Below are 26452 nucleotides of genomic sequence, written 5' to 3'. Positions count from 1 at the left end.
ATATAGCTATAGAGAAAAATCGTGTAGCCCGTTTTTGTATGCTAACAAGTCGCCAAATTGATTGAAGTTCAAGTCAATTTTTTTTTTGAGGAGACACAAAAAAAAACACGTCCAGTCCAATTATTATCACTTTTTAATTTCCACGAACGTGACCTGACACAGCATACCATTTTTTTACGATTTAGTATGTTTTCGTTTGCTTCTTTTTTTTAGTTTCGATTGAGGAGATATATCAATGTTCAGACAGTGTCTCATAACATGTCCAAACAACTGGGAGATCGACTACATTACACCGCTTCTCACCTTAATTATTGCAACTCTCTCTCTTCTCAGAAATGTGATAAAAATGGTCTCTTGTTCGATATATTCGCATACATATGCATATGCTTCATTTTGGCAGGAACCGCAGACATGAACGTCAAAAGCCATTTGAGTTATTAATTTATATGCAAAAAGAACACGTACACAACCCCCTTTTCAAAACCACTATTGGTTGATTGATTGATTGATTGATTGATTGATCGAACACCCCCAAATTAATAGAAACATCAGCTGTGTGGTTTTTAACATTCGTCTACAGTTTATGCTGGTAGCTTCGGATCGACACTACGAGACGAATCAAGAGTACATTTTTCAGGTAATTTAAACTTGGTTTTACAAACAATTAACAGTTAGACTATAATTATTTTCTACGAACACAAAGAAGGGAGCGAGGGGTGTTCCAGGGTTTTTGCGGTTTTTGAGCATTCGCAACTGAACCTCTTTTGACTAGCTTCTTTAAAGTCCTTGAATTTTGTAGAATATTGCAAAACAAAATCGAATCATGTAGGGGAGTCATTTTCTTTGCCCCACGCTCGTGACAAACGAAAATTTCATCTTTATCATTTATTCGCCGAGCTCAACATTTAACATCCTTCGCTATTTATTACATCAAGTGCCTTCCCCTAGCTCAGTGACTAGAGTGCCCAAGCCGTAGCTGGGAGGTCATGGATTCGAATCATTACGGGACTCAGATTTTTCTTTGTCTCACGCTCGTGGCAAGAAAATTTCATGTTTTTCAAATGCACTTTTTGTTAACCAAAATAAGAACCCGGTATAGCAAATAATGACTCAGATATATATACTGGATATTTAGGCAGGCGGAAAAATTTGAAAATAACGTATTGACAATATTTTAGCAAGTTACTGAAAAAAAGGCAAATAAACGGAGACGATTTCGTCTTTTCCCGTGTAAAGGGGGGTATAAAAGATAGGGAAAATTCTCTTATATGTAAATGCAAGCTACTCACGACTACGAATTCGAATAATCGATGAACTTTTTTGCAAATAATAGAACCTATCGCGTTCCGTTGTAAACAAAGTCTTCCATTTATAAAATAAACAATATGAAACTTGTAAAAGGCGCACAAGTAAAACGACGATCGTTCATATGTAGAACATTTAAAACACACAAAAATAAACGAATCTGAAAAAAATCGATCCGCACGCAAATGAATTAACTTTTGCGCGGTTCGATTGACATTTTGTGCAAGGTGGATTAATTTGCAAGCTGTTCAATTTATTATTCCGCGGTTAAATTTATTTTTTGCGATGTTCATTAATTAACCATTTGCTGTTTTGACATTATAAAAGATTTTATTGTTATTTCCGTGCGACTAATGTTTTTTTCCGCGTCTCATATTGTTTCAAATTATTGCATGCATCGATTATCGGGCGTGACTAGCGATTATCACTTAAATTTTCAGTCCTTAGTACTTATGTACTGGTTATTGGCGATTTCAAGTTATCGAAAATTTATGCATCCTTATTTTTTCTTTTATTCAGGTCATTTAATTGTGTAGCATTATCCACACCTTTCAGCCATGCTAGACTCATCAGGTATTGCCATAGCAACGGTGCACTCCATGCTGGTCGTTGTAGATATCGTCGGAAATTCTCTTGTGTGTGCGATAATAAAGAAAAATAGAGATATGAGGTAGGTCTAAGCTAAAATAACTGTGGTATTACTATCTTATACGCTTATGACGTTCTGCACTGCAATTTTATATTAAAGAAATATACAGTAGAATTTCGCTTTCTGGAACCTCGATTTCTCATACCTACAGATTACTCGAATAAAAAGTCGTTTCTATGGAGGTTGAGGACGAGGAAGGCAACTAAAACATATTTTATACGGGGAAGCCTCGCCCCGAGGTTCAAACCCTTACCCTTATACGTACCAATGTACTATCGAGATAACCTTTTCATATACCAAATTGAAGAAACGTTGACCCTGTGAAAAGCATAAACCATGAACGGTAAGACCGAATGGGATTCTAGGTAGACAGCATTAGTAAGCTTAGTAATATTCCATTTATTGATAATCAAGATATTTTCTTCTTTTGGGACCTTAAGAGCATGATTTATACAGGCTGTCTTATTACAATGTTCATTCTGTCGCAGGCGACGATAACTTTTGTCCGATTTCCCAGTAAACATTTGGGTCGCATCGTTTATGGTTTATGCTTTTTATGGGTCAACGTTTCTGCAGGTCTATACAGCAGGAAACCCGATTTTTCCAACCTGCATGGGAAAAGACAATTAGTTCGAGAAATTGGGAGTAAAGTTACAATGTTCGACTTAGGTAAGGGAAACGACTTTTGGTATAAGTTATTGGGAGTTTCGAAAGCTCGAGGGTTCGAGAAATAAGGAATTCATTGTACATTCGATATACAGTCAACTCTTGCCTTTCGGACACCCCGCTATTGCGGACACTCGATATTACCGACAAAATCCCCAGCAAAAGAGGCTTGACTAAAACTGACTCCCGCTATTACGGGCTGTAGCTTTTAAGGACACTAAACGACGCCCCGAGCGTGTCCCCTATAACGAGAGTTGACTGTTAAATGGCATTTCTTTCACATAAATTATCTACAGTGGGAATCTTGTAACCATTTTTCAAACTTTTCACGTGAACAACCCTCTCAAAGTCTTAAATAAATCAACCGTTTAGTGGGTCTCAAGATGGGTCTTAAGTTCAAGATGTTTCGAATGCGATCCTTGTAGAAACCTAAGATATCTGAGTTTTCCCACTCTTTTCTTAAAGGAGAAGTTCACTCCAGAATGACCATTTATTTTCTCTACGCCAATAAAAAGTTTATTCAAAGAAATGTTATTCGCCATAACTTCAGCCTCCAACGTGCGCTATAACCCTACGAAATCTTTCCCAAAACTCGACAACTGAACGTCGCCATCTTGGAGCTGGTAATGTATGCGTGACGTCAAAGAGCTCAGTCTGAAGTTTGGCAGGAAAATTTAAATACTCGAAACTCATCGTTTCTTCTTAGTGGCTTTTGTTTGTCAAAATACCTGTTTGTGCAGCTCCATTTTGCTCAAACAGAGCTCCATATTATTAGACAATACATGATATTAGACAATACATCTTGCAATAGTATAGATTAAAATGCCGGGCCCGGCGTCAATAACATGCAAGCAGTTTACATTTTCACGGATCATTTCAGATCTTGTCCTTCCAGGGCGAACATTTTGAGAGCTTAATGCATATCTTGCAAATAGAATTGAGCCAAAACAAACTGAACTAGCACAACATGTGGCAGAGTACAGATTTAGAGGTGTCATTCAACTCTACAAACGGAAACCACGCAGCGCGGACTTATTGACCTCTAGACACTTCCTTGGCCACAATCTTACGGCTCTATTCAATACATTATGCCTCCAAATAATAACAATACCCTCAGAAAGAAGTCAGAAGCAAATAAGGTCGAAAGACCGAACTCAACATATAACGGCAAAGGTTACAAATGTCACGAACGTAGGAGTCGTGTAGGCCCGTCACCTTTATTTATCTTTGACGTCACGCGTACATTACCAGCTCCAAGATGGCGGCGTTCAGTTGTCGAGTTTTGGGAAAGATTTCGTAGGGTTATAGCGAAAGTTGGAGGCTGAAATTTTGGAGAATGACATATCTTTGTGTAAACTTTTTATTGGCGTAAAGAAAATAAATGGCCATTCTAGAGTGAACTTCTCCTTTAACATTCGGGTAGCAAAAGGTACACTTTTAGGCGAAGCCTCCCCGTATATTTTGCATAATTATTAGTTAATGTGCTTTAGAAAATTCAACAGGCTTTAACAAGAAAGCGTTGGTTTGCCTAATACAAAAAGACTTCACACAACGTCAATCAAACAACGATGAAAGGGCTCTCGTTTTAATGAAAACATAATAACAAAACATTATAATTTGCTTTTCTCGGCTAATTACCTTATTGTTACTTAGGGCCGAATCGCACTAGCGGACACATTTTGTAACAACTGGTAGATTTCATCATTAATGAGTCACTTGTTACAGAAAACAAGTGCGATTACGTTTTTCGAGACCTAGAACTTGTCCAACATTTCAGGAAAACAAATAAGCCGTTGTCTTATGATTGGTCCGCGTTGCACGCGCGATACATTTTGTCAAACAATCGCAAAATCAAGTGCGAACGACTTGTTGGACAAGGGCAAATTTTGTCAAAACGGACAAATCTTCAAAGGCGCCGTTGTCCTGCCTCAAGGCAGGACAATTCATGACAAGTCGCATTCCCATGCCCCTCGTAATGCCAGATAACAATACGTTGTTGATTGGCTATTGTGTTTGGCCCAAACTGGACCTAAAAACAACACGCACTCCAAAATTTTTTGCGATAGTATGCACCGTGATGTGGCTCTCACTATCATAATTCAACCGCATAATCTTTCCGCGATAGGCAAGGCATGTTTATAAGCGAAGTGTTTGCCCAATGTAAGAATGAGAAAGGGAAAAGTTATCTTGAGACGACTCATTATTCCACTGCATCAGAACACGCGTACTTTAAATGCAAATTGTTTTAGAATTTTTTACCGCGTTGTACTGCATGTCTAATGTTTGCCCAAGACGGCCGTGCTAAGAAATGTACAGGGATGCCAGAAGCACGTGCAAAGCTATTGTACTAATAATTACACCTTTTGTTCTCTTCAAGATGTCTCTGACTTGTCGCGACAATTTTGTTTTTGTCAAAAATGTCATGACATTTAAAACTTGTCCGCTAGTGCGATTCGGCCCTTATTTTCGCGGAACTTAATTTTTGCGATTTTCGCGATTTTCGCGATTTTCAAAAAACCGCGAAATTAGAGACCCGCGAAAAAAGGTTCTCACGAAAAATAACGACGCGAACTTTAATACCCCTCTATATAATTCGATATGATTAATCAACGTTACCGTCAGTTTACTACATAATTAACAATGCAGGGCTGATCAAACAGCTAGAGACTGATGTTATAAATTTATTTTGGCTCAATATTTCGGTTGAATAAAACCAATTATCTTGGTACAGTCGTCAAACTAGCTCTACTTTGTTACAAAGGAACATACCAAACTGTTATAAGCCGGTTTCGTCTCGTTATATGGTTTTGTTCAGTGTCATTGGAAACTATTGCTGTGGAAAATTATAATCAGTTGTGGCAATTTTGAGACAAACTGTTTGTTAATGCAGTCCAGTTTTTTGACAATGTTCGCGAAATTTAGTTCCTTTAAACGTATTTCTTTGGCCAAATCGCGAAATTTAAGTCCCGCGAAATATGCCCGTTCCATTTTCGCGAAATTAAGTTCCCGCGAAAATAAGTAACAATAAGGTAGCTGATATTTGGCTGCATCGATATCAAAATATGTTTAGGGATTTCAGTACAAGGATCTACTTTTAGCAATCCTTTTTATATTTATTTCATGTTACAGGAAACCCATCCATTGCCTGCTTGTAAATCTGGCTGTAGCAGATATCCTGTACGCGACGTTCATTGCACCAGACACTTTTTTGAAGCTTGTTTCCTCCCTCCCAGGCGGGAAGACTGGTACTGTTTTATGCCAACTACTGATAGGTGGAAACGTCGCGTGGGTTGGAGCAGTTTCCTCGGCTGTCACTCTGGTTGCAATCGCCATTGAACGATTTTATGCAATTGTTCATCCTCTTGGTAACGGAGGCCAACCTTCCAAGTGTAAACTGAAGGTGCGTCACTGACAAATTTTATACTAAACTTGCAACATTGCTTATTGGGGAAAGGGGTTCTCCATTTCTGCGAATTTGTAACGGAATGTCGCGTTATATTAAAATATGTTAAAATGAGTTTCCCAAGGAATTATTGCGTGAATTGCTGCTACCCTGGAGCCCTTAACCCATTTGGGACCCTGTGATTTTACTCGACTTTATAGAATCACTGTCAATAGTTTTACACTTTACCTTATAGGTGTTAATTGTTGGTTCTTGGATCTTCGCACTGGTACTTACTATCCCGCTGTTCCTAGTCATGAACGTAAAAGGGAACTTCTGCCATTCTTTTTGGCCTGAGAAGTGGATGCCCATGGCTTTTTCTTGGGTGTGGTTTGTTTTGGTTCTTTTCTCTGTGGCACTGATGGCCGGCTTATACGCTAGAGTGGTGTACATTCTATGGTTCAAACGTCATGACAACAATCAGCTCACCGACCAACAAAGAGTGAGTGACGAGGATGTTCTTTACGTACGCTCATTCAATCCACCAATAGTTTTTCTTTCGATTAACTCCAGCGATCAAAATTGCAGAAATATATTGATGTTTGCACTGCATTACGTGATTGCGATTGTGCTATTGTGAGTGTGACTGTCATTATGACATTCCGATTGTAACAGTGACTGTGGCATTGTTTGTCTAAAATAATTGTGTTTGTAACATTGCGATGGTGACATTGTGACTGTGACTTATGGACTGTGTCATTATGATGTAATTACGTTTATGGTTGTGAAATTGTGTTTGAGACATTGTCATTGCGACATTGTCATTATGACACTGCGATTATTTTGTGACGTTGCTATCGTGAATTGGGTTTGTGACTTCGAGGCTGTGACATTGCAATTGATATATTGCGCTTGTGACGTTGTCATGGTCATCGTGACAATGTTACTGTGACATCGTGACTGTGAAAGTGGAATTGTGACGTTGTGTTTGTGCTATTGTGACTTTGTGAAGCCACTTCTACTACTACTAGGGGTCCTACTACTACTACTACCACTACCACTACCACTACCACTACCACTACCACTACCACTACCACTACCACTACCACTACCACTACCACTACCACTACCACTACCACTACCACTACCACTACCACTACCACTACCACTACCACTACCACTACCACTACCACTGCCACTGCCACTGCCACTGCCACTGCCACTGCCACTGCCACTGCCACTGCCACTGCCACTGCCACTGCCACTGCCACTGCCACTGCCACTGCCACTGCCACTGCCACTGCCACTGCCACTGCTACTGCTACTGCTACTGCTACTGCTACTGCTACTGCTACTGCTACTGCTACTGCTACTACTACTACTACTACTACTACTACTACTACTGCTACAGCTGCTACTACTACTACTACTACTACTACTACTACTACTACTACTACTACTACTACTACTACTACTACTACTACTACTACTACTACTACTACTACTACTATATAGTAGCTACACGTGCACTATGGATGTGAAATTGTCAATATATGGCATCGTACTTGTCACATGCTGGTTGTATTAAAGTTCCTCAATTTTCCACAACTTATTTCCAAGAAGCTTTCTTGATTCAAATGTTACTAACTCTTGCTTATTCGTGAATGTTTTTCATACACAGGGTGTCGTGAAGGTTCGCAAACGAGTTACCTTGATGGTCATAACTGTCACGACATTATTTGGAATCTGTTGGCTAACTGATGCAGTTGCCCATGTCGTCGAGGACAGTACATCTTACACTGCCATCGATAAAGTCGTGTTCACTGTTATTCACACGATGGTCCTCTTCAATTCTGCTGTCAATCCATTTGTATACGCTCTGATAAACCAAAACTTCAGAAAGAAGATGAAGGAAATAATATTCTGTACTGGATCCCCAGCAGTCAGGAATCGTGTTAAACGGCAACCTCGAGACACCAGTTTAACCAACACCACTGACACAGCCCATGCAGCAGAAACTTCATCCAGGGTGTGACTTGTTTTAAAGCAAATTCTGCTATAACTGTTTATGTACATTCCCATCGAAAACGTTTTAGTTCGTATTTAGATTTAATGAGAAGGATAGTTTTTAAGTATATTCAGAAATAAACACTATTACGTAATGATTAAAGCTGTAACCTATTGATATGTTTTTTATTTATCCATTTTCTAATAATGTTGTTTAAAATTGTGTGGTACACATCCTATCGCAATTGTTAAAATTTTCCCAAAAACAACAAAAAATAGCAGAACGAATATACGACGAGTAAGTATTTTTAGTGCTATTTTTTTAATATATTAAATAATAAAATATTAAAATAAATTAAATATAAAAATATTTGGCGCACAATGCAATGTCAATGAACTAAACAGAAGTTGATTTTTCACGGTACAGAACCAGCATGGGTTGGGTACTAGTATAAACCACTATGGGAGGTTTGACTTCGTTGTTACAACTAATGATGACTGGTTCGAAATTATTGATCTGCCGTAAGTGGTTCAAATTGATGCATGTGTATAAATGCAAACACAAAGACATTACGTCATGTGAACATTTATAATTTCAGCCTGAAGTAGCTAGGACTCATGATGTGGGCCACGTATTCCCCACAACACAAGTTCTCCCCCCCCCCCCCCCCAACCCCCCCCCCCCCCTCCTTACAATGTTGATATCGGTAAGTTATCTTTCGCCTTTAAGTTCGTAAAAAAAGCGATACATTTTCCGGCATTGAAAAGTGGAAGGTATAAGCATGACGCACCTAAAAGGTTTCAACCACAAAATATATCGCCCTTTTCTGAACGAAATTATACAATCACCCATGAAACAATCGCCCCCTTAAAAGAGACGTGATATTCGTCAGGCTATGAAACAGTGATACTCCTTTATAATGAAATACAAGAAAGGTCTACCATTCATCTTATTATAAGTGTAATATAAGTGTATAATAATTAACTATTATAATTATTATAGAGCGATTTTCGCTTGGGTGTCGAAAGCAATTCGCGTTTGAACTGCATTACTACGCTCAGTGATTGGTTTGAATATCTCGTGCCACTTCCTCAACCAATCAGAAGTAAAACCAAAAGCAATCACGATTCGCCCACATAGTTTTCCCGCGTTCCGCGCCTGCTACAATCAACTCTCTCTTTAACGGATACCTTCGGGACCACAACGTGGTGTCCGTAATACAGTAAACTCCCTCTAAAACGGACACCTTCTGGACAACAATTTGGTGTCCATAATATAGGATGTACGTGGTATTATTTTCAGTAATTCTTATTGGGCGGGACTGCAACTCCTGTCCGTAATAACGGGGTGCAGTAACAGCGAGGTGTCCGCAAGGCGAGAGTTGACTGTATTGTTTTAATCTAGCAGTTGTACAGTGTACGTGATGTATTGTTTTTATTGGAAAAGTCGTATTGTAATGTCAACGTCTGGTATAACCCAGTCAATTTTAAACTGTCAGTGTAATGTTCTGTAAGTATTGTATCGTGTGATTTCTCTATTTGCAAAATAAAAAAGTCACCTTATATTCGACTGTTTGATAGACAGTACACGCGCATATCTTACGAGTTTTGTAGTATTTAACGATTCCCTCAAGCGCGGGTGAAAATGCGAGAAATAAGTAAAATATCCGCGACTGTAATGTATAAACCATCGAAAAAGGTATGCACTATTTCATTGCATTTTTCTTGTCATTTAGTTCCAAAATGGGGCACTACAGTTAAATATGGAAAACTACAGCGTACTATAACGTCTCTTATTCTGCGGGTTCTCCTAAGCATATACGGTGAAACCACGGAATAGTGGAATAATTATTATTACGATTTTATCATCTTTTCTTTTTCAACGTGAGCACTCATGGTTAATGAGGAGAGGAGGAGGGTAAAATTATTTCCCGAAAGTGGTTAGGTGATTAGGTGTGACGACTACAAATAAGGGATTTCCCCATACCTAGCACATACTACACCACAACATGCAGGCACATACGCAACTGACACAGCACTCGTGATACTTCCACGAGAACAAAAAAACAATCACTTTATTAAAAGTTGATATTTCTGTACACTGGAAACAATCCTGAAGACAGTAGAATGGTGTGCTGAAAGCACCTTCAGAAGACTATTTACTGCAACAAATCCTGTTCATAGGCCCTGATGAATTCAGTTTGTGCTTAAGTGTGAGTACGTTTGGAACCGAATTCTTTATACTCGGTGTCCGTCTAGGTCACCATTCTAGTTTGTATCGCTACCAGTCTACAACGGAACCTTTCATGCCAGTCACTATTCTAGCTTTTATTATTTAGACGCGAGTGTTCTACTGGAAAATTAACCACTGATGAAATTCATACGATTTTACATCCGGGACTGTAGTGGCGTATTTTCCATGTATCATTAGTGAGGATATCGATGACGTCATTTCGCGCGATTGCACGGCTGAACGGCTGCCAAACTTTGCAAAACGCCGGTTGAAAAATGGCGATTGATAGTAAAGTTAAGTTTACTGAAGCCGACTTACATTAAGGAGCAAGAAACTACAAACATGAAGAGGAAAACTTCACATTAATTTAAAAAAAAAATCAAGGAGTTTCTTGTAAAGTATTCCAAAGGAGAGAATTTGAGACGTTCCTTGAAATTCCAACTGCCAAGGTGCAAGAGTTTACTTTATAAAGGTTTGTGCTTTCGACACTTATGTTGTTTTTGTCTATTTAATAAAACGAATATTACACGTTGGCTCAAAGATATGAATTTATGTTCTCGTGGCAAAAACCAATATCTCACTCGTTCACCACGCTCACTCGTAAGATACCAATGGAACTTCCATGTTCTTTTATTTGGTCTTTTATTTTCAATTGTGTAATTGTTCCACCGAAAAAAAAAAAAAAAAAAAAAAATTTTAAAACACTACTTCAATCATTACCAACAACGGACGAAGTCAAGCCACTCATACGGCAGAGCTATACTGCCCAGACCCTGCGGGTTCAATGTCATAGATATATCAGCTTGTCAGTTAAAGAATTACATGCCATGAGTGGTTCTCTGCAGGTGTCTCGTGTTATTAACTTTGTATGTTCTTTTAAGTTGCACATGGATAAGTATCACTATTTTTCTAAAACAGCTGACGTCTGCTAAAAATAATTATCGTCATTGAAACACTGCATACTTGTAAATAACTCAAGTTGTTTAATGTAATCAACTAATTACTTAATACTTTATATTTCATTTCATTAACTTTATTGTATTGAATTCCGTAGAATTGGGTATGTAGCAACTCACCACAAAAAATCTTTAAATGTGTTTTGCGAGTTCCTACTATATTTTGTCTTGTCCTTTGGAATAAACTGCCGTTTTTTTTACTTCCTTTTTTGATTGCTACACAAACACTCACCAAAATACTACTCACAATTACTAACAGAACATAAATTACTTTATACGATTACAATATACAATATTTCACATTAGTCCTGCAAACTTAAAACAAATGAAATTATGTAACAAATAAAAACATTGCAAAATACAGAATAAAAAGTTGAACAATAAAAAAATCAACCTAATGAGGTCATTTTCTCTCGGTTTAAAGTACTTTGCTAATCTTTACTTTGGGATCATTATTTTAAAAAAAGATTCCAAGTCTTAACACAAGTGATGTAAGTATTAGTGTTGTTGTTGTTGTTGTTGCTGCTGTTGTTAAAAAGAGTCGCTAAGAAAAGTTTTGGCACTCCTTAGTGATTACGTAATAACATGTGAGACAGTTACATTAAAACTTACAATCAGAGTTAAGCTATCTTCAATCGTTGACAAAACCTTGGCGCAGTTGCTGTTTTTTTTTTTTTCACTTGAAACATGAAAAAGCTAATTCCCCCTCTCCCCCTTTACGATGTTGCGTGACATGAAAAAAAAGCTTTCAATTGCTGCCTGCTATTGTTCACATACTGGAACGCACTGCACAGGGAGTTTGGGCACATTGCTCTATCCAACACACTGAAACGGGGGGACGGTGGTGGATGTTACGACGAATTTTGTCAATGATTGTAGACGACATTCTTACGAGACAGTTTTCATGAATACAAAACTAAAAATTAAATTAAATTAATAATGATAAGGATGATGATGATAACAACAGTATCTTAGTCGGCTTTGTCTAAGGATCTGTCGTGCAATCTTATAAGCAATGGCGTGAAAGTGAAAATTCTACCCATTTCCAAATAAAGTAGGAACTATTGCTTTATTAAATGGTGTGAAATTAAGAGTACCAGTTCTTTATCTAGTGTGATCGTCTGGGTGAGTGTAGGTCTAAAAAGAAAATTTGCTTACTGATGTTTTACATACCACTTTTCACGACATAAACAACACCGAAATACGAGTCTCGAAGTGAAAATTCACTAACAGCATAAATCGAAACTTTCTTGACAGACCAATCCCTGTTGACAAGCTTCATCATACGCGTCATGTAGCCAACAACATCGCGGTATAACCTGACCAATCAGTGCGGACGAACCAGACTTATGAAATCATCGACTGACCTACAAATTTTCACTTGACTCTGAAGATGGCTTCCGCTTTGGTTTTTGAGACGCCAGCCACCAACAACTGTTGTTTTCAAAACTACCCACATTGGACGATCACACCGAACAACCACCGTATTCTTTTAATATAACGAGGGATCAGTTAACATTTCCCTTGGAAATATAGTAAAGCACAAAAAAGTAGAAACTGGTTTGGATTCCTTGGATCAACTAAGCCCATCATGATCACTCGCTAGATGATGTTCCTGCTATGGAGCATCTGTACATTTTATTGTTAAACGCAACCATGTGAGGCTCGCTATCATCGGGACCCATGGATCCCGTCGAACCAGTACAGCTACAGCTGATCATTCCCTGCATCTTCTCTCGGAAGGTTTTGTTCATCAGAGCGTATACAAATGGGTTGACAGCGGAATTGAGTAGGACCATTGTGTGGATAACTGAGTATGTGGATTCACTAACACGGAGTGATGTGTAGTAGTCAATCCCGTGAGCAATTACGTCAGAAACCCAACAGATTCCAAACAGGGCAGTGACAGTAATAACCATCAAGGTGACTCGCTTCCGCACTCTTAGGACACCCTGTGTATAAAGAGACGCAAATTTTTTTTTCCGATGAGCGCAACAATTATCCCTTAAATTTTTAAAAACACACCAATTTAGAGTATTTGGTTTGTTTCAATTAGGACTTTGGTTAAAATATACGAGATGTCAAATTAAAGAAAAAATCGGACAGTTTGTCACAGCTAATGAAATCAAAGGGAAAAAATACGGAATAGAGATTAGCTAATCAGCACAAAGAATTGCGTCTTCTCTGTAAACTTGTCGCATTGTTTGTTGACAATGGCGAAATTAATCAGGCGGAAATAACAAATTTTTCTATTTCACTTGATCTCTTCAGTAGCGAAAATTGGAGATTCCCTACGTTGTCTTAAGTGAGGCTTGCTAACTTAAAAGGCAAAAAAACACCTTTTAGACCCTCCTATATTTAAAAACTTAGCGGAACGTAAGTGCAGCGTAACGAAGCGAACTTTCGAAGATATCTGTCGCCAGGAGCTAGTTGCATTTTTTTTTTTGCCGTTTTTTTGCGGAAATTCGAAAAACGAACCAAATAGTGGAAAGGAGAATAGTTTTAACTTGTAGCAAGCTTTGAAAACCCATGTGAATACAATTTCACTGTTTTGCCAAGTCGTAATTGTGAAGTTGTGCTTTTAGTGAGTTGCACATGATAATAGTGTTATGCTAACTATTACTGTAGGTTTTCTTCCTTTCCGACATAAATTAGTTGTTTGTGATGGATGGACTGAGTAGTTATACGGCTAAAAAAATAATCCATCCAATTATTTCCAAATTAGATGTCCAGTATGTAGTTTTATTATACCACTATTGCGCCATTTGACCATATTAGGGCAAAAGAACGCGCAAAATATGCCACGTTATTATACTGAAGAACAGGGCAAAAATACGGACGGACAAATTTACGGAACACGAACGTAAACTTCTTGGAAAAAAAAGTGGAATAATATATCCCCTTACATTTTTCTCAAATTATACTACGCAACTCGCAAAATATCCGCGCGTATTATATGTTAGACCATTGAATAAGACTACGTTAACACTAGAGGATAATTTCCCGGATTCATATAAGTACTGAACCGGATAATTCGAATTCAGAGTATTCGGATTCGAAAGCGTTTACACTAGAGCAGTATTCGGATTCCTAACCGTTTACACACTTCAATAATTCGGGAAATTTAATTCTGGAACGATCACCAAGCAGTTTGTTGCTTGCCGGCTCAACATTAACAAAATGCCGCCAAAAAAGGCCAAAAATGGATCAAGATGCCACAGAAAGAGTTTGTTCGACAGATAATGAAGTGGAGCTACTGTTAGGAGTGGTGCGTTCGAACAGTTGCAAAAGGATTGCACTGATTGGAGTAGCAAAGTGTTTAAAGTAAGTACCCTGTTATTAGAAAAGATTTCGCAGTTTTATATCTACAAAAAGATGGAGAAAAGTCAGTATCACAGGCGGGCAAATTTCCGGATTCATTGCAAGACCTGTTTACACGACAAAACAACGCGGATTCAAAAGTAATAGAATACAAAGTATTCACTTTGGATACCGGATTCAAAATTTCCAGACACACAACCAAATCGGGACGTTTTTGTTTTGGATTCACTTGCCTGTGTGTAAACGCCAAAAAGAACCCGGTAGTTAAAACATCCCGGATCAGTCGTCACGAATCCGGAAAAGCTCTGTCTAGTGTAAACGTAGTCTAAGGTGCATCTATTACGTGTACCAACAACCGAAGCCAAAAAATCGATATACGTTAAGGTGATTCCCTAGTATTGCATTGCGCATCCTTACTGCGCAGAATTTTACGCGTAATTAGCGCGCGCACATAAACAAAATGGCGGCTTTTTTTCGATGCGGCTTGGCTCGCGAGAGAGAGAAATCATCGTTTTCTCGTAAACGAGTTCGGTGACCTATCATTTTTTTCTCTTAGTTCGAAATTATTTCTATAAAAATGAATACAGATCAATTTCTACGGCAGAATAATACATTATCACCGAAAACGTGCACTTTCAGCAGTACTCGCAAAGGAAATATAAGGAATTATATGGTAAATACAAGGTCTTCCTGCTCCTAAACGAATACGGTGACCCCCCCCCCCCCCCCCCCTTTTTATTTCAAAATTTAACTTCCCTAAAGGTAAACAACCAACTGGAAAAGTTTGGTTGGAAATCTATGAGCAGTTCTATTTCTAGGGAATTACCTTAAGAACTGCTTTTAAAAGACTTACTCTATTTTGGAAGGCGGGTTGATTGTCGTGTTGTTGTTTAAACCACAGTGTGTAGACGATTCTGGAGTACAACACAACCATCATCAACACACAAACAAGTATCATGCCTGACCACATCAAATCATAAGCCTTAGGCATCCAGTCCTCCCCGGATATCCAGATATTCACACAGCTGTTGCCCTTAACGTTCACGACTAGGAACAGTGGCATGTTGATTAGCAATGAGAAGATCCAAGAACCGGGAATGATCACCTAAAATAGTAAAAGTTAAAAAAAAAAATCTTGATAATCACATTTTGCAACACCTGAAGTACACTCAACGAAACAAATGGTTTCTGATTTGTCGAAAGCAGTACAATTAATCCTAAATTCTATCCGTACTCCAAAGCAATCCAACGAAGGCTCGTCCAAAAAGAATTTGTATTTTGTTAACCGGAATAAACGGGTGATTTTCCTTACTTTTTTTCTGTTAGCGTTTTAGTCGTGTTCTATTGGAAATCCGCTAATCGGCTTTGGTTTTCTTTTTGTTTTCTATTCTCGGTAGAAAATGTTTGCACTCGAGTTGCTCTCTGAAGGGACCTTTATTCGTGTTTTGTTTTTTTTTTTCTTTAAAGTACATTAAATCAATAAATATAAATTTAACAAACTGACATCAGTGTTTTATGCGTCTGTCCTGTTATTGATGATAAATTGCGTCACAACGCTGTCAAAGTGTTGTAGATCCAACAAATTCAGGATGCAATGGTTTCTTAAGTTTTAACCGATAAATTTTAAATGATTTCCTCATTGAAAACTACTAGTCTTGTGGTATAATTCTCGCCTCATCAAGAATGCAGCGCTAAATCACTGTTGAAAAGTTTGCCAAACGAGTTTCATGCGTCTGTACTCTCATTGACAATAAAAATTAGCCAATCAGCGCGTGAGACTTCGCTCAGTTATTGTAAAATAAACATCCACCATTAGACAACTCACCCTTGTTATCTATGAGTGATAGTCAACTAAACTCGGCCGCGCATCGTTGACTTTTCGTTCATAATAAACTCGGGATCGTGGCTCAGATGTTAAATAGAAACACTCGTTAAAGATTAGGAGAGAGGTGCAGTATTGCGTAATCAACGGACTAAAACAATAACTATTTAGCTAACTTGAGGAGAGGTATAAATTTCCGAATTTAATATAATTAAAATAAATTTCATATTTAGACTTTCACCGCCCGCGGATCTCGCAATTTACTCGCATCAGAAAAACGAACAAAGAAGGTCTACGAACTAAATAATTTTTTTTGTTGAAGAAGAAAACCCCTGATTGGCGGACTAAGCACAAATTCACATGCCGAAAAATCAAATACGATAAACAAAAGTGAAACTGAAATTAACTTAAATTCATAGAAACGTACCTGCTGACGTCCTCGAAACTCCTCGGAAACACAACCGAGAGTAGAGCAACTTCACGTAGCATTCAACCCCTCCCTTACCTATACTTAATCCCCCTCCACCGCAAAAATTTCATAAAACTCTCCGACTAACGACATTACTATTCTATGAAACCCCATTCTCTCTTAATATCTCGAAGCCACTCTTAACTATTCCTTATATACCACCTCTTGGGCCACGGGCGCACTCGCCTTCTTCACCTAATCAAATTTTGCAATACACTTATCACAAGCTTTTCTCTCAAATATCCGATCTTTTTCCGTCGCCCTCTCTCCCTTAATACCATTTATTATAATTCCTCAAACCCGAGCCAATTTTTTTTCCCTATAACCTGTTGAAGGACCAAATAAATAAATAAATTTTCTTATCCCATTTATAACACTACAGGACGATCAAACTTATATATGAGGAGGCATATAGATTTTTTTATAAAAGAATCGACTTTATTATTTACTTCCCCTCTTTCTCCATGCTGTAACAATATTTAAACAAGAAAGCCAAATTTATCCAAGGCACAATTCATATAACACCAAATTTATACAATTTTTCTTTTTCAATAATTCCAGAAGAATTTTGCGCTCCCTTTTCTTCTCTCGCGCCGTGCCGTTTTTCGGGTGTGGTTTTCCATGTGAGTGTGTTGTTTTTTTCCTGGTGTTTTTTTGTTTTTTTGTGAATTTTTAGTGTTGTATTATTTCTGTATTGCTTCTCTCTTCTTCCCTTTTTCTCTCCTTTTACCTACTATAACCCTAACTCTTACTAAACGCTAACCTGATAAAATTGCCTCTAACTAACCTAATTTTAACGTAATTATACCCATCCCTCTAATCTTACCCCTCTTACTAATACGTATTTGGTTGCGAAAAATGCGCGAAAACTAAAATTTTCTGGTTTGTGATGACAGCATTAAAATGCCAAAGAGTGAGTTAAAAAAAAAAGCAAAATCGGGTGTTACGAAAGTTAATCTTGCCGTGTCTAAAAGGAGTAAATGGCAATGTGATTATGTAGTTGTGTGGACAGTTTTGATATTATCACGATATATCATAATATCATTGTGTCTGTTATTGCTTGAGTGAGATTTGAAAATGATAGTGATTATATGATATGATTCTAACTTGATAGTGATACCTTGATAATGATAATTGAAAAATTTGATAAAAAAAGTATCTGCTATCATGTAAATACGATATGATAATGATATTTTTGATATTTAAAACGGAAAAATATTTTTTGATATTATCATGCAGTTATCACCAAAATATCACTGAGATATCAAAATATCACTTATCAAACTAATGATATTCTATCATGATATTTTATAAACCGCAATCCTGCACCTTAGTGAAGATTAGGGAACTCAAAATGTTGTGAAAGCACCCGCGTGCGGCTCGTTTTTTCCATAGCATTTCTCGCTTTTTTCTTTTAAGTATTCATGAGCGTTTGTTTTTAACACACCTTTAGTTTACTTTTGGTAAGTTTCCTGTTATCATAAGGATGTATCACTGCATAGTATCGTTCAAAGGCGATAACAACCAGGGTTACCACGGAAGAAATTCCTCCAATCCATGCAAAGATTCCAGCCGTCACTAATTTGCATAAAACTGAACCAGCAATCCCGCCTGGGTGGGTGATAGTGATTCTCAAAATAACTTCCGGTGCAATAAACGCTGCATACAGGATATCTGCTATAGCCAGGTTCACAAGTAAGTAGTTGATCGGAATTCTGTGAAATATGATAAGAAAATTATAAAATGGTTGACGTTCGTATTGCCATGAAAAGGAAGCATTTGAAAGATATCGTTTGCCAATTAAGGGCCTGTTTACATGATTTCAAAATGACTTTCATTCCGAAACAAAACTCCGGAACGAAACCAGAATGAAATACCATTCCAGGACGAAAATTTAATTCCGGAATGAAAAACGGATATGAAACCATTCCGGAATGACTTGACTTTCGTCTCGGTATCATGCAAACATTTACACAGAAATGCATGAGGATGGAATGAACTCGCTCCGGAGTGAAAGTCATGAAAGTCTTTTTTTGTGCATGGAAATTGTTAAGAAACACTCACTCTCGTGCTTGATATATTACATCAAAAACACAATCTAAATTCATCAACAAAATCCTTAAAGCAGTCATTGTGCTTATGTCAAATTTGCACCAGAATATGACAGAGTATGACATCAGAGATCAACAGCCTTCTTCGCTATAAGTTACTCTTTAATTATCACAAAGAGGTTTTCACACCGAAATCAATTACTATAAAGCACTGATTTCCAAAAACGCAGACTTTTCAAGCATGACTTTAGCCCTCTCAACTAAAACTAGGAGTTTTACGTTAATGACGGTTTCAATTGATTAATTCAGCTTTACTGGAAAACATAGCGCCTAGAAATACTACTATGAAAAAAAAAAAAATTTTTTTTTTTTTTTTTGTGCCCCCGCGCCTCCCGAAAAAGGTTTTTTTGGGGGGGGGGGAAAGGGGAACCGGGAAAAAAACCCCGGAAAGAAAAAAAAAAAAAAAAAACCCCAAAAAGCGGGGGGGAAAACCCCGACAAAAAGGGGGGGGGGGGCGCCCCCCCCACCGCCCCAACCCTCTCCCCTATAATTTTGTATGATACATTCAGTCTTCTAGGCATACCTCATATCTCGATTTTTCTTTATAATCGCACACACAAGAGAGTTTCCAACAATGTTAGCAATGAATAATATGGCGTGTATCACTGCTATGGCAACATCAGCTGATGCGGGCATGACTGTACGTCTCAATACTATTACAAAGTTTTGTGACCTGGAAAAAATGACAGTTATAAAGGATGATAAATTATAAGGAATAATTTATTTATTTATTTTTATTTATACACTTCTTTATACACGGTAAGAAAAACATCAGGAATTTATTACTATTAAAAATACGAAAACTTGGAGTCGGTCAGGGGTCAGATTTAGAGTCACCATATCACAGTGAGAAGCAAAATGATGCTTGGTCCCGTCGTCTCTCGCGTCTGTGGCTTCCGTGTAGACAAGGTTGCACTGCAAGTGATCCTCACTCGTTATTCGACAATCACTAGTGAATCCCGCCCGATAACTGATGTGAAATATACCTTGTGTTCGAACAGGGCTTAACATAAGAATACTGAAATGCTGTCATGCAAAAAGTGAAGAAGCTCAAATTTATTGCTCTGCAGTAATTTAAACAGCAGAATCCAAGTTTGAGTTCAAAACTTTCGGTTACCGGTCATAAAGGTGTGAAATTGACACCTTAAAATGTCACTAAAAATAATATTTTCTATCTCCATTTCTTTTCCTTTAATAGCTTTCTTCTTTGTGCTATCAAATACCTGTGAAAGAATGATTCTTGTGTGACTTAGCCGACATCCAGTTGTTATTCCTACGGGAAATAATCCACTATCCCCAAACAAGTCACGTGACCTTCGTAATATCGATCCGATGGTACAAAAAATGTCTGCTCAGTCAGGGAACTTAGATCCATTTGTGTTTATTAACTGTATTAACTCTCTGTATTAAAGCAAAGAAAATATTTCTATTTTAATCTCACACATGCTGAGAATCCGTCAAATTTTGCCTGTTTTTGTATCTTCGTTCGGACAAGTCCGCCATATTTTTATTTTTTGTTGTACATGTTGTATTGGCTTCTGGGACACTCATTTCGTGGACGAAACGACGAAAGTGACGTATTTCGACAAAATAATGTTCTTCAACTGACAGCTAGTGGAGATTCCTTTAAACTGGTGTGGTGTTGGTCTAAGATAGACCTCCAGCCAAGGGAGGTCCAAATTAAGCCAATTCAAATCCATGTTCAAAAGTACAATTGACCAATAATAATTATTTCCGGCTATTTAACAATTATTTGCCTCAGGCTCAGTGATTATTGTTGATTATTCTTTGAGACGAAGTCGATGGGATTGCTCAACAATAATCACTGAGCCTGAGGCGAATAATTGTTTTAGTATAATTTTCAGAGCTGAATATCAAGAACTACTAAATAACAATTTAAAACACGAAAACAACAAACACAAGTGCTCGCTTGCATACGTGTAATCCAGTTTAATTCATCGATTGATGTCGTCATTTTGGCCCCGTCCACACTGACCCGGGTAAATTTGAAAACGCATCTTTTTTTCTCCGGTTAGGCCAACCGTCCACACTGAAACGGCGTTTTCGGTCACCGAAAACGGAGCTTTTCAAAAACGATCAACAATGAGCGTTTGGACTTGGAGCGTGAAATAGTGTATTTTTATATTTTATTGTAAATAATTTTAGAGGGCCACTGGTTTGTTAGTATTTTTTATGTTATTTTATTGCTACCCTCGTTAAATAAAGACTTTACTTTTACTTTTACTTACTAATGAAGCGTATCGTTTTCAAATTTACCCGGGTTAATGTAAACGGCAAAAAAAAAAAAAAACGGAACAAAACAAACACTACGAAAACATTTATACGCGGTCGTTTTTAAATTTGTGACTAACAAACGTTTTCAAATTTACCCGGGTCAGTGTGGACGGGGCCTTACACTCATGTTTTAGCAAAAAAAAAAAAAAAAAACGCAACAAAACAAACACTACGAAAAATATAGATATCTGGTACCTTTGTTTAATCGTTGGTGACTTATAAGCAATTGTGTGAATCTTCTCCAAATTACTAGCTCTGGTGAGAAGAGACCTAAATAATGTTTTGCCAGTCGATCTGACTGAGTATATGGCCGCGTGCGATCTCTAAAACCATCATCAATTGTAATGCCTTGAACACCATCTCTTGAAAATATTTTCGGTCCAAAAACCTTGGTAGTTAATTTGCAAAATTACCAATGTTTTAAATATCCAGTACTTGGAGTGATTTCTTTTAAATGAGATAATGTTTTATTCAGCAAATGCCACCATGTTCATTGGCCTGGATGACAAACATGGCATGGCTTAGTAGCCAAACCTTGAGATGCTATATTTTGTAAATTTTGTAAATTTCGTGGCAAACGTGTGAACGAATTCTGAAATTCAATATCGTTTTATTTCTGAAAAAAAAAAAAAAAATGTCTAAACACGATTAGACGTACTGGTGCAAAGACCACTGGAAACCTTCTTTAAAAATTTCTTATAACTGGGTTCAATAGCCGACAATAGTATTTTAACACGTCAGAGCAACATGTAATAGCCTGAAGAAGACTTGTTCGATTTCGAATTTTTCAAAAGCAATGAGCCCGCCAAAACTACCAATATACAGCCGGAATGTAAGCATTCTATTGTTAGTACTTCAATCATATCTGCAATGACTAATATCCGGTCCGATGAAAAGGAATAAAAAAAGGAAGTTTAAGTGTTTTGGTGGAATACGTTAATCGGTCGGAAAGTGGACATCTCTTGCACGGCTGGATTTCGATATCACGCTCTTAGATCGAGATTCATGCCCCATAAGTTAAAGTTTTGTATAGTGTATAACGCCTCAAGTTTCTTCCAAGATAAAAGTATTAATACGACCAAGAGATACTACCCTTTCCTAAATTTCCTATTGCGAGGTAAAATCAAGAGGCCTATGGCAGATCGCGAGCCGACAATCGCCAATCTGGGCACAATACAATACAATACAATACAATACAATTTTATTGTCCATACGTGGGACGAGGTCTCCCTCAATGTCCGAGCCAGAGGCTCATGTATAAAACGTAGGACTAAAATTAAAATACGCTTAAGTATATGCCTGGCTAGAGGGAAAGATCTCGTTCAGTTCATACGCAACACTTACAACAGAGAATATTTCATATGATACATTATTTGCGATCAAGCAGCATCGACAATGCCAGAAACTTCATGGCAAAATTTAAAATTTCATTTTACACGTTGTTATTGTAAGATAGCTATGTATTGGCACGTGGAATCGTTAGTGTGTCAGTTACGTAATCATGGTACAAATCGAATATTTAAAGAGTTTGTCAGTTAGAAGTTGTCATCCGACGGCATCTTCGTTTTTGATCGCTGACCAATCCAATCACGAAACTTAACTTTCGTACATTTTGTGTTATGTCTTCCCATGTTTTAGCACATTAGTTGCATCTATTAAGCTATGCTTGGGCCGTTTATGTCTGATCAATAAACGAGAGGTCCTGACCTATAAGACTGGTTTCCTTATTTGCACTTATTATTTTGTTTTCGTTTCACTGCAGAGTGATAAGACAACAAACATTACTTTTCAGTCGGTCGGGAGGCATATGCAAGCACCGAAGAATTTTCGATTCTAATAAACAACTTAAAAATACTCCAGTATTTTCGAGTGCGCGGCCGAATGAGGTAGCAAACAAAATCGACCCTTCTTACATGCATGGCACATGCAAAGGTATTTTCAAATATCTTACGAAGGTTAAAATATTTTTTTATGTGAGCGAGGACATCAACTTGTAAAGGCGCTACTGGCTGCCGAGCTCAGTGTTGTTTTGATATTACCTCGACTATCTACCCACGATAAACAGACAGCTAGAACCGCCAACGACTCCGTATAACATATAGCACTGGTAAAATATCACGGCGGATATTATTATGAAAGGTATCTTAGCCTTTCGAATGCGCTAATCAATTAATTAATTTTGCTCAAGCCCTGAGCAATGCAGAACGCAAAAGTAGATTAAAACTGAAACAAGGTAATGACAGCAATTCACCCACTTACTGTATTCACTATTGTAGGTTCGGAGTCCTAATGCTTGTCCAGGGTCTTGTTTCTGCTCTAAATTGCTCCCACCTTGTTAACAATACGTACTTGTATATAGTTCAACACGTTTTTTTCTCTAACGTAATTGGCTGGCAAAATTGATGACGTTGCAAATCTTGGACAGGCTGATATAGGCTGATATCTGGTGACTGATATAATTCCCTTGGGAGTACTTTCTGACGTAGTACCCGACAAGAAAACAATCGTCATTGTTTAGTTGAAGATTACAGCTATTTACTTTCTTCCATCGATTTCAGGTAGAAAAAAAAAATGAAAAAAAAAATACTGGAAAAATTTTAAAATATGACTAGGATTGAAAAAAAAAAAAACACGTGGTTCAATGTTGTAGAGAAAAGCTGAGTTTTTTTTTTTGTCTGTATTTGCAATTCGACATTTAAAATGCAAGATATTGTTTGTATACACACAAATTAAACTTTACCTCAACTAATGATTTCAGTGCAAAATATAAAATACTCAAATCGGCGCAGTGTTAGAGGTTTCTGTAAAAAATCCATGTATTTAAGGTTTTAAAAAGTCTCCCGAAGCTTCTGTGGTAAAAATTAATGGCAAGGTAATTTTAATGTCTCGGGCCTGTGGCCAAATTGTTACCCTTAGAAATTTTGCGCTCTAAAATATTAACATGTAATATGTATAAGCCCTCGAACCTAATATTTGTTTTTGTCTATTACACAAAATTTCCCCGGCAACTATCAGCCTACAAGTCAGCTTATTGGTTGTATCAAACAGAATAATAAGGTATTTTTGTATTATTACGTAAATTTTCTCTTTTTTTGTTCTGCTACCTAGAAAGCTCCAAGATATTCTAAAAGAAACATTCTTCAGTGATGATAATCAAGTTGTAATGCTACTAAACTTAGGTTCTATAGTAGGTCCTGCAATATTGTATATTTTTAAATGTGAGCGGCTCCTTTTCATCTCATTTAAAATCTCACACCAGGTAATGAATAAGTGTATACAAGTGGCTGTGAGCCAAACTCAGACAATTGTCTGTAATGTGAGCAAGGATAGGCTGTGCGACACACGATAGAGTAAATTGTTAAAACTTTGGAGAGTAAATCTGTTTAAATAAACCGATGTAGCGAATTGAAACTGTCGTCTCGGAGTGCCGGGCATTTTTGTCCGGGGGGCAACACTCAGAACGTCACCTTTTTAATTTCGCTAGGGCGGTTTTTTTTACCTTTTTAACTTCCAGTTGACAATCAACTTAGTGCCTATTTACCCGCGGACGCAGCATAAACCTTTTATTTCGAAACGAAAAACTGTGTCTATTTTTAACAATGGCACCGAATAAAAATAACAAATCAGTATTGCCGAGTTTATCGGTTTAAAATACTCCAATATCAGGAACTTACTTTAACTTCCCTGTTTTAAATTATGCATTCCTTTATCAGTGTAAAGCACACAGGTGTAGAAGGTTTAACAGAAAACAAGCTGCACGAATCATTCCATTTTAGAAACCTACTTCGCCGTTAGTGTCAATGGCTCAAAAATCAGTGCACATTTCCAACGGACATTAAGGCGCAAAATTCCAACTTTTTTAACACATGATTACTATACAGAGCAACTGAAATAATGCTACAGAGCATTAACATATAATACTGTTTTGGCTTAAACAGACTTTTAGCCCATTCGACAGTTTTTGGTATGTTTTGGTGTTGCGGAAATTATTCTCGGTTAACTATTGTGCTGCAGTTTGGATACATTTGTTTATTGTGTTTGAATACTTTTTTTTTTGCAGATATTACGTCATTCGATAATTGCACCATTATGATAACAAAACATCAAGAAACTGCCACAATTTCACTTTACGTTTTTATTAGGACTTTCGATGTCTATTGAAAGAAGAAAGGCTTTCATGGAGAAATGAGCTTTAAAATTTCCCGCAAAACGGGCAATCAGACCATCAAATGTAGTCTGAATATGAAGTGAACGTCTTACTAACCTCAGAAATTTTGCCCATTTTTGAATCACTTATAAGAAAGAGGCCAGCCAAAAAACACCAATATGCAGCTTGGGTGATCGGTTTCTTTTTTGAATACTTCAATCGGTGTTACTACCTAAATTAAAGTCGAGTTAAGTGTTTTTGTCTGATTTGACTGTGCACTGCTAGCAACCGGAAACTGGGCAATATACTGTATGGCATAAATTTTAGTCAACTACAGTGCTCTTAGATCGAGATTCAATGCATACATCAATAACACGACACATTAATCTAAATACCGCCCGACCAATATAATACGTAGACAGCTTTAACCGATTTACATGAAGCTTGGATCATAAGCCAACAATGCGTTATTACTAAGTTCCAATGCGACGTGTACGTCATGCCGATTATGTCGTGAAAGGTCGGGACACACTCTTTGTCGCTGCGACAGAATTTTGTTCCTGCGATCAGGCGCACAAATTCAAACCAATTTGAATTCGTGCGGCTGCTCGCAGCGACAAATTGAGCGAAAGCAGCGTCGTCGCAGCGTGTGCACACGAAATATAAATTAACCAATGAGAGAGCTTCATGTATTTCGCAATATCAAATTGGAAAACTAGTTCACATTTCCACTATTCCAAATTCGCTGCGTGTGCCCCGAACAAGCGCCTTGTCACAGCGACTTGTTTAGAAGCACTAATTAAAACATGGAGCGACTTGTTGCAGAGAACTGTCGCTGCGACTTGTCGCCTAATGTGCTCGGACCTTAATACACAACAATTCTGTCGTTGAACCGAATATTACAGAAGACAAGAAATTCGGTAATACTACAAAGAGGGGATAAACAAGTAGCTTTGTTAGTGGTTTCCTAGGAAATATAAGTAGTAAGGACGGTTACCGTAGGGTGCACTTAATATTCAAAATGGCAGCCGATCTCAACGAATAGAAAATAATAGTAAAAAAAAAAACGAGCTTGAAAATCTAAAAAGG

General features: G+C 37.6%; 3 protein-coding genes across 8 annotated transcripts in view; 1 reads left to right on the top strand and 2 right to left on the bottom strand.

Annotated features, from left to right (window-relative positions):
* LOC144637456 (hemicentin-1-like) overlaps positions 1 to 26452 on the bottom strand; it is a 211294-nt gene that overhangs the window by 96194 nt on the left and 88648 nt on the right. The gene's annotated exons all lie outside the window — the stretch shown is intronic.
* Positions 580 to 9516, top strand: LOC144638699 (pyroglutamylated RF-amide peptide receptor-like). 2 transcript variants are annotated; one of them, XM_078497918.1, is made up of 5 exons: positions 580 to 637; positions 1825 to 1975; positions 5750 to 6020; positions 6259 to 6504; positions 7684 to 9516. In XM_078497918.1, exons 2-5 carry the CDS (start codon positions 1863 to 1865, stop codon positions 8035 to 8037), a joined length of 984 nt encoding a protein of 327 aa, XP_078354044.1. In that variant the 5' UTR covers positions 580 to 637; positions 1825 to 1862; the 3' UTR covers positions 8038 to 9516. The 2 variants fall into 2 exon arrangements, with proteins under 2 accessions (XP_078354044.1, XP_078354045.1); XM_078497919.1 differs by lacking the exon at positions 580 to 637 and having other exon boundaries at positions 1823 to 1975.
* LOC144637910 (pyroglutamylated RF-amide peptide receptor-like) lies at positions 10968 to 25656 on the bottom strand. 2 transcript variants are annotated; one of them, XM_078496999.1, is made up of 5 exons: positions 25481 to 25656; positions 19445 to 19594; positions 18258 to 18525; positions 15373 to 15624; positions 10968 to 13150 (listed from the first exon to the last, which is right to left on the bottom strand). In XM_078496999.1, exons 2-5 carry the CDS (start codon positions 19555 to 19557, stop codon positions 12794 to 12796), a joined length of 990 nt encoding a protein of 329 aa, XP_078353125.1. In that variant the 5' UTR covers positions 19558 to 19594; positions 25481 to 25656; the 3' UTR covers positions 10968 to 12793. The 2 variants fall into 2 exon arrangements, with proteins under 2 accessions (XP_078353125.1, XP_078353124.1); XM_078496998.1 differs by lacking the exon at positions 25481 to 25656 and adding an exon at positions 23476 to 23563.

The sequence above is a fragment of the Oculina patagonica genome, chromosome 14 (genome assembly GCF_052425735.1).
Source record: "Oculina patagonica isolate OP01 chromosome 14, crgOcupat, whole genome shotgun sequence".
NCBI classification, from domain to species: domain Eukaryota; kingdom Metazoa; phylum Cnidaria; class Anthozoa; order Scleractinia; family Oculinidae; genus Oculina; species Oculina patagonica.
Note: the sequence above shows the minus strand (reverse complement) of the source record. Positions and strands in the feature narration are given on the sequence as shown.

What these genes read in the sequence shown, in the direction of transcription:
- LOC144638699 (XM_078497918.1), top strand. Translation starts at nt 1,863, where the DNA reads ATGCTAGACTCATCAGGTATTGCCATAGCAACGGTGCACTCCATGCTG. An exon ending in CTTCCAAGTGTAAACTGAAG is followed by an intron (nt 6,021 to 6,258) that starts GTGCGTCACTGA and finishes TTTACCTTATAG; the next exon opens with GTGTTAATTGTTGGTTCTTG. An exon ending in AGCTCACCGACCAACAAAGA is followed by an intron (nt 6,505 to 7,683) that starts GTGAGTGACGAG and finishes TTTCATACACAG; the next exon opens with GGTGTCGTGAAGGTTCGCAA.
- LOC144637910 (XM_078496999.1), bottom strand. Translation starts at nt 19,557, where the DNA reads ATGCCCGCATCAGCTGATGTTGCCATAGCAGTGATACACGCCATATTA. An exon ending in AAGAAAAATCGAGATATGAG is followed by an intron (nt 18,526 to 19,444) that starts GTATGCCTAGAA and finishes CATATTTCACAG; the next exon opens with AATTCCGATCAACTACTTAC. An exon ending in TTACCAAAAGTAAACTAAAG is followed by an intron (nt 15,625 to 18,257) that starts GTGTGTTAAAAA and finishes TTACTATTTTAG; the next exon opens with GTGATCATTCCCGGTTCTTG.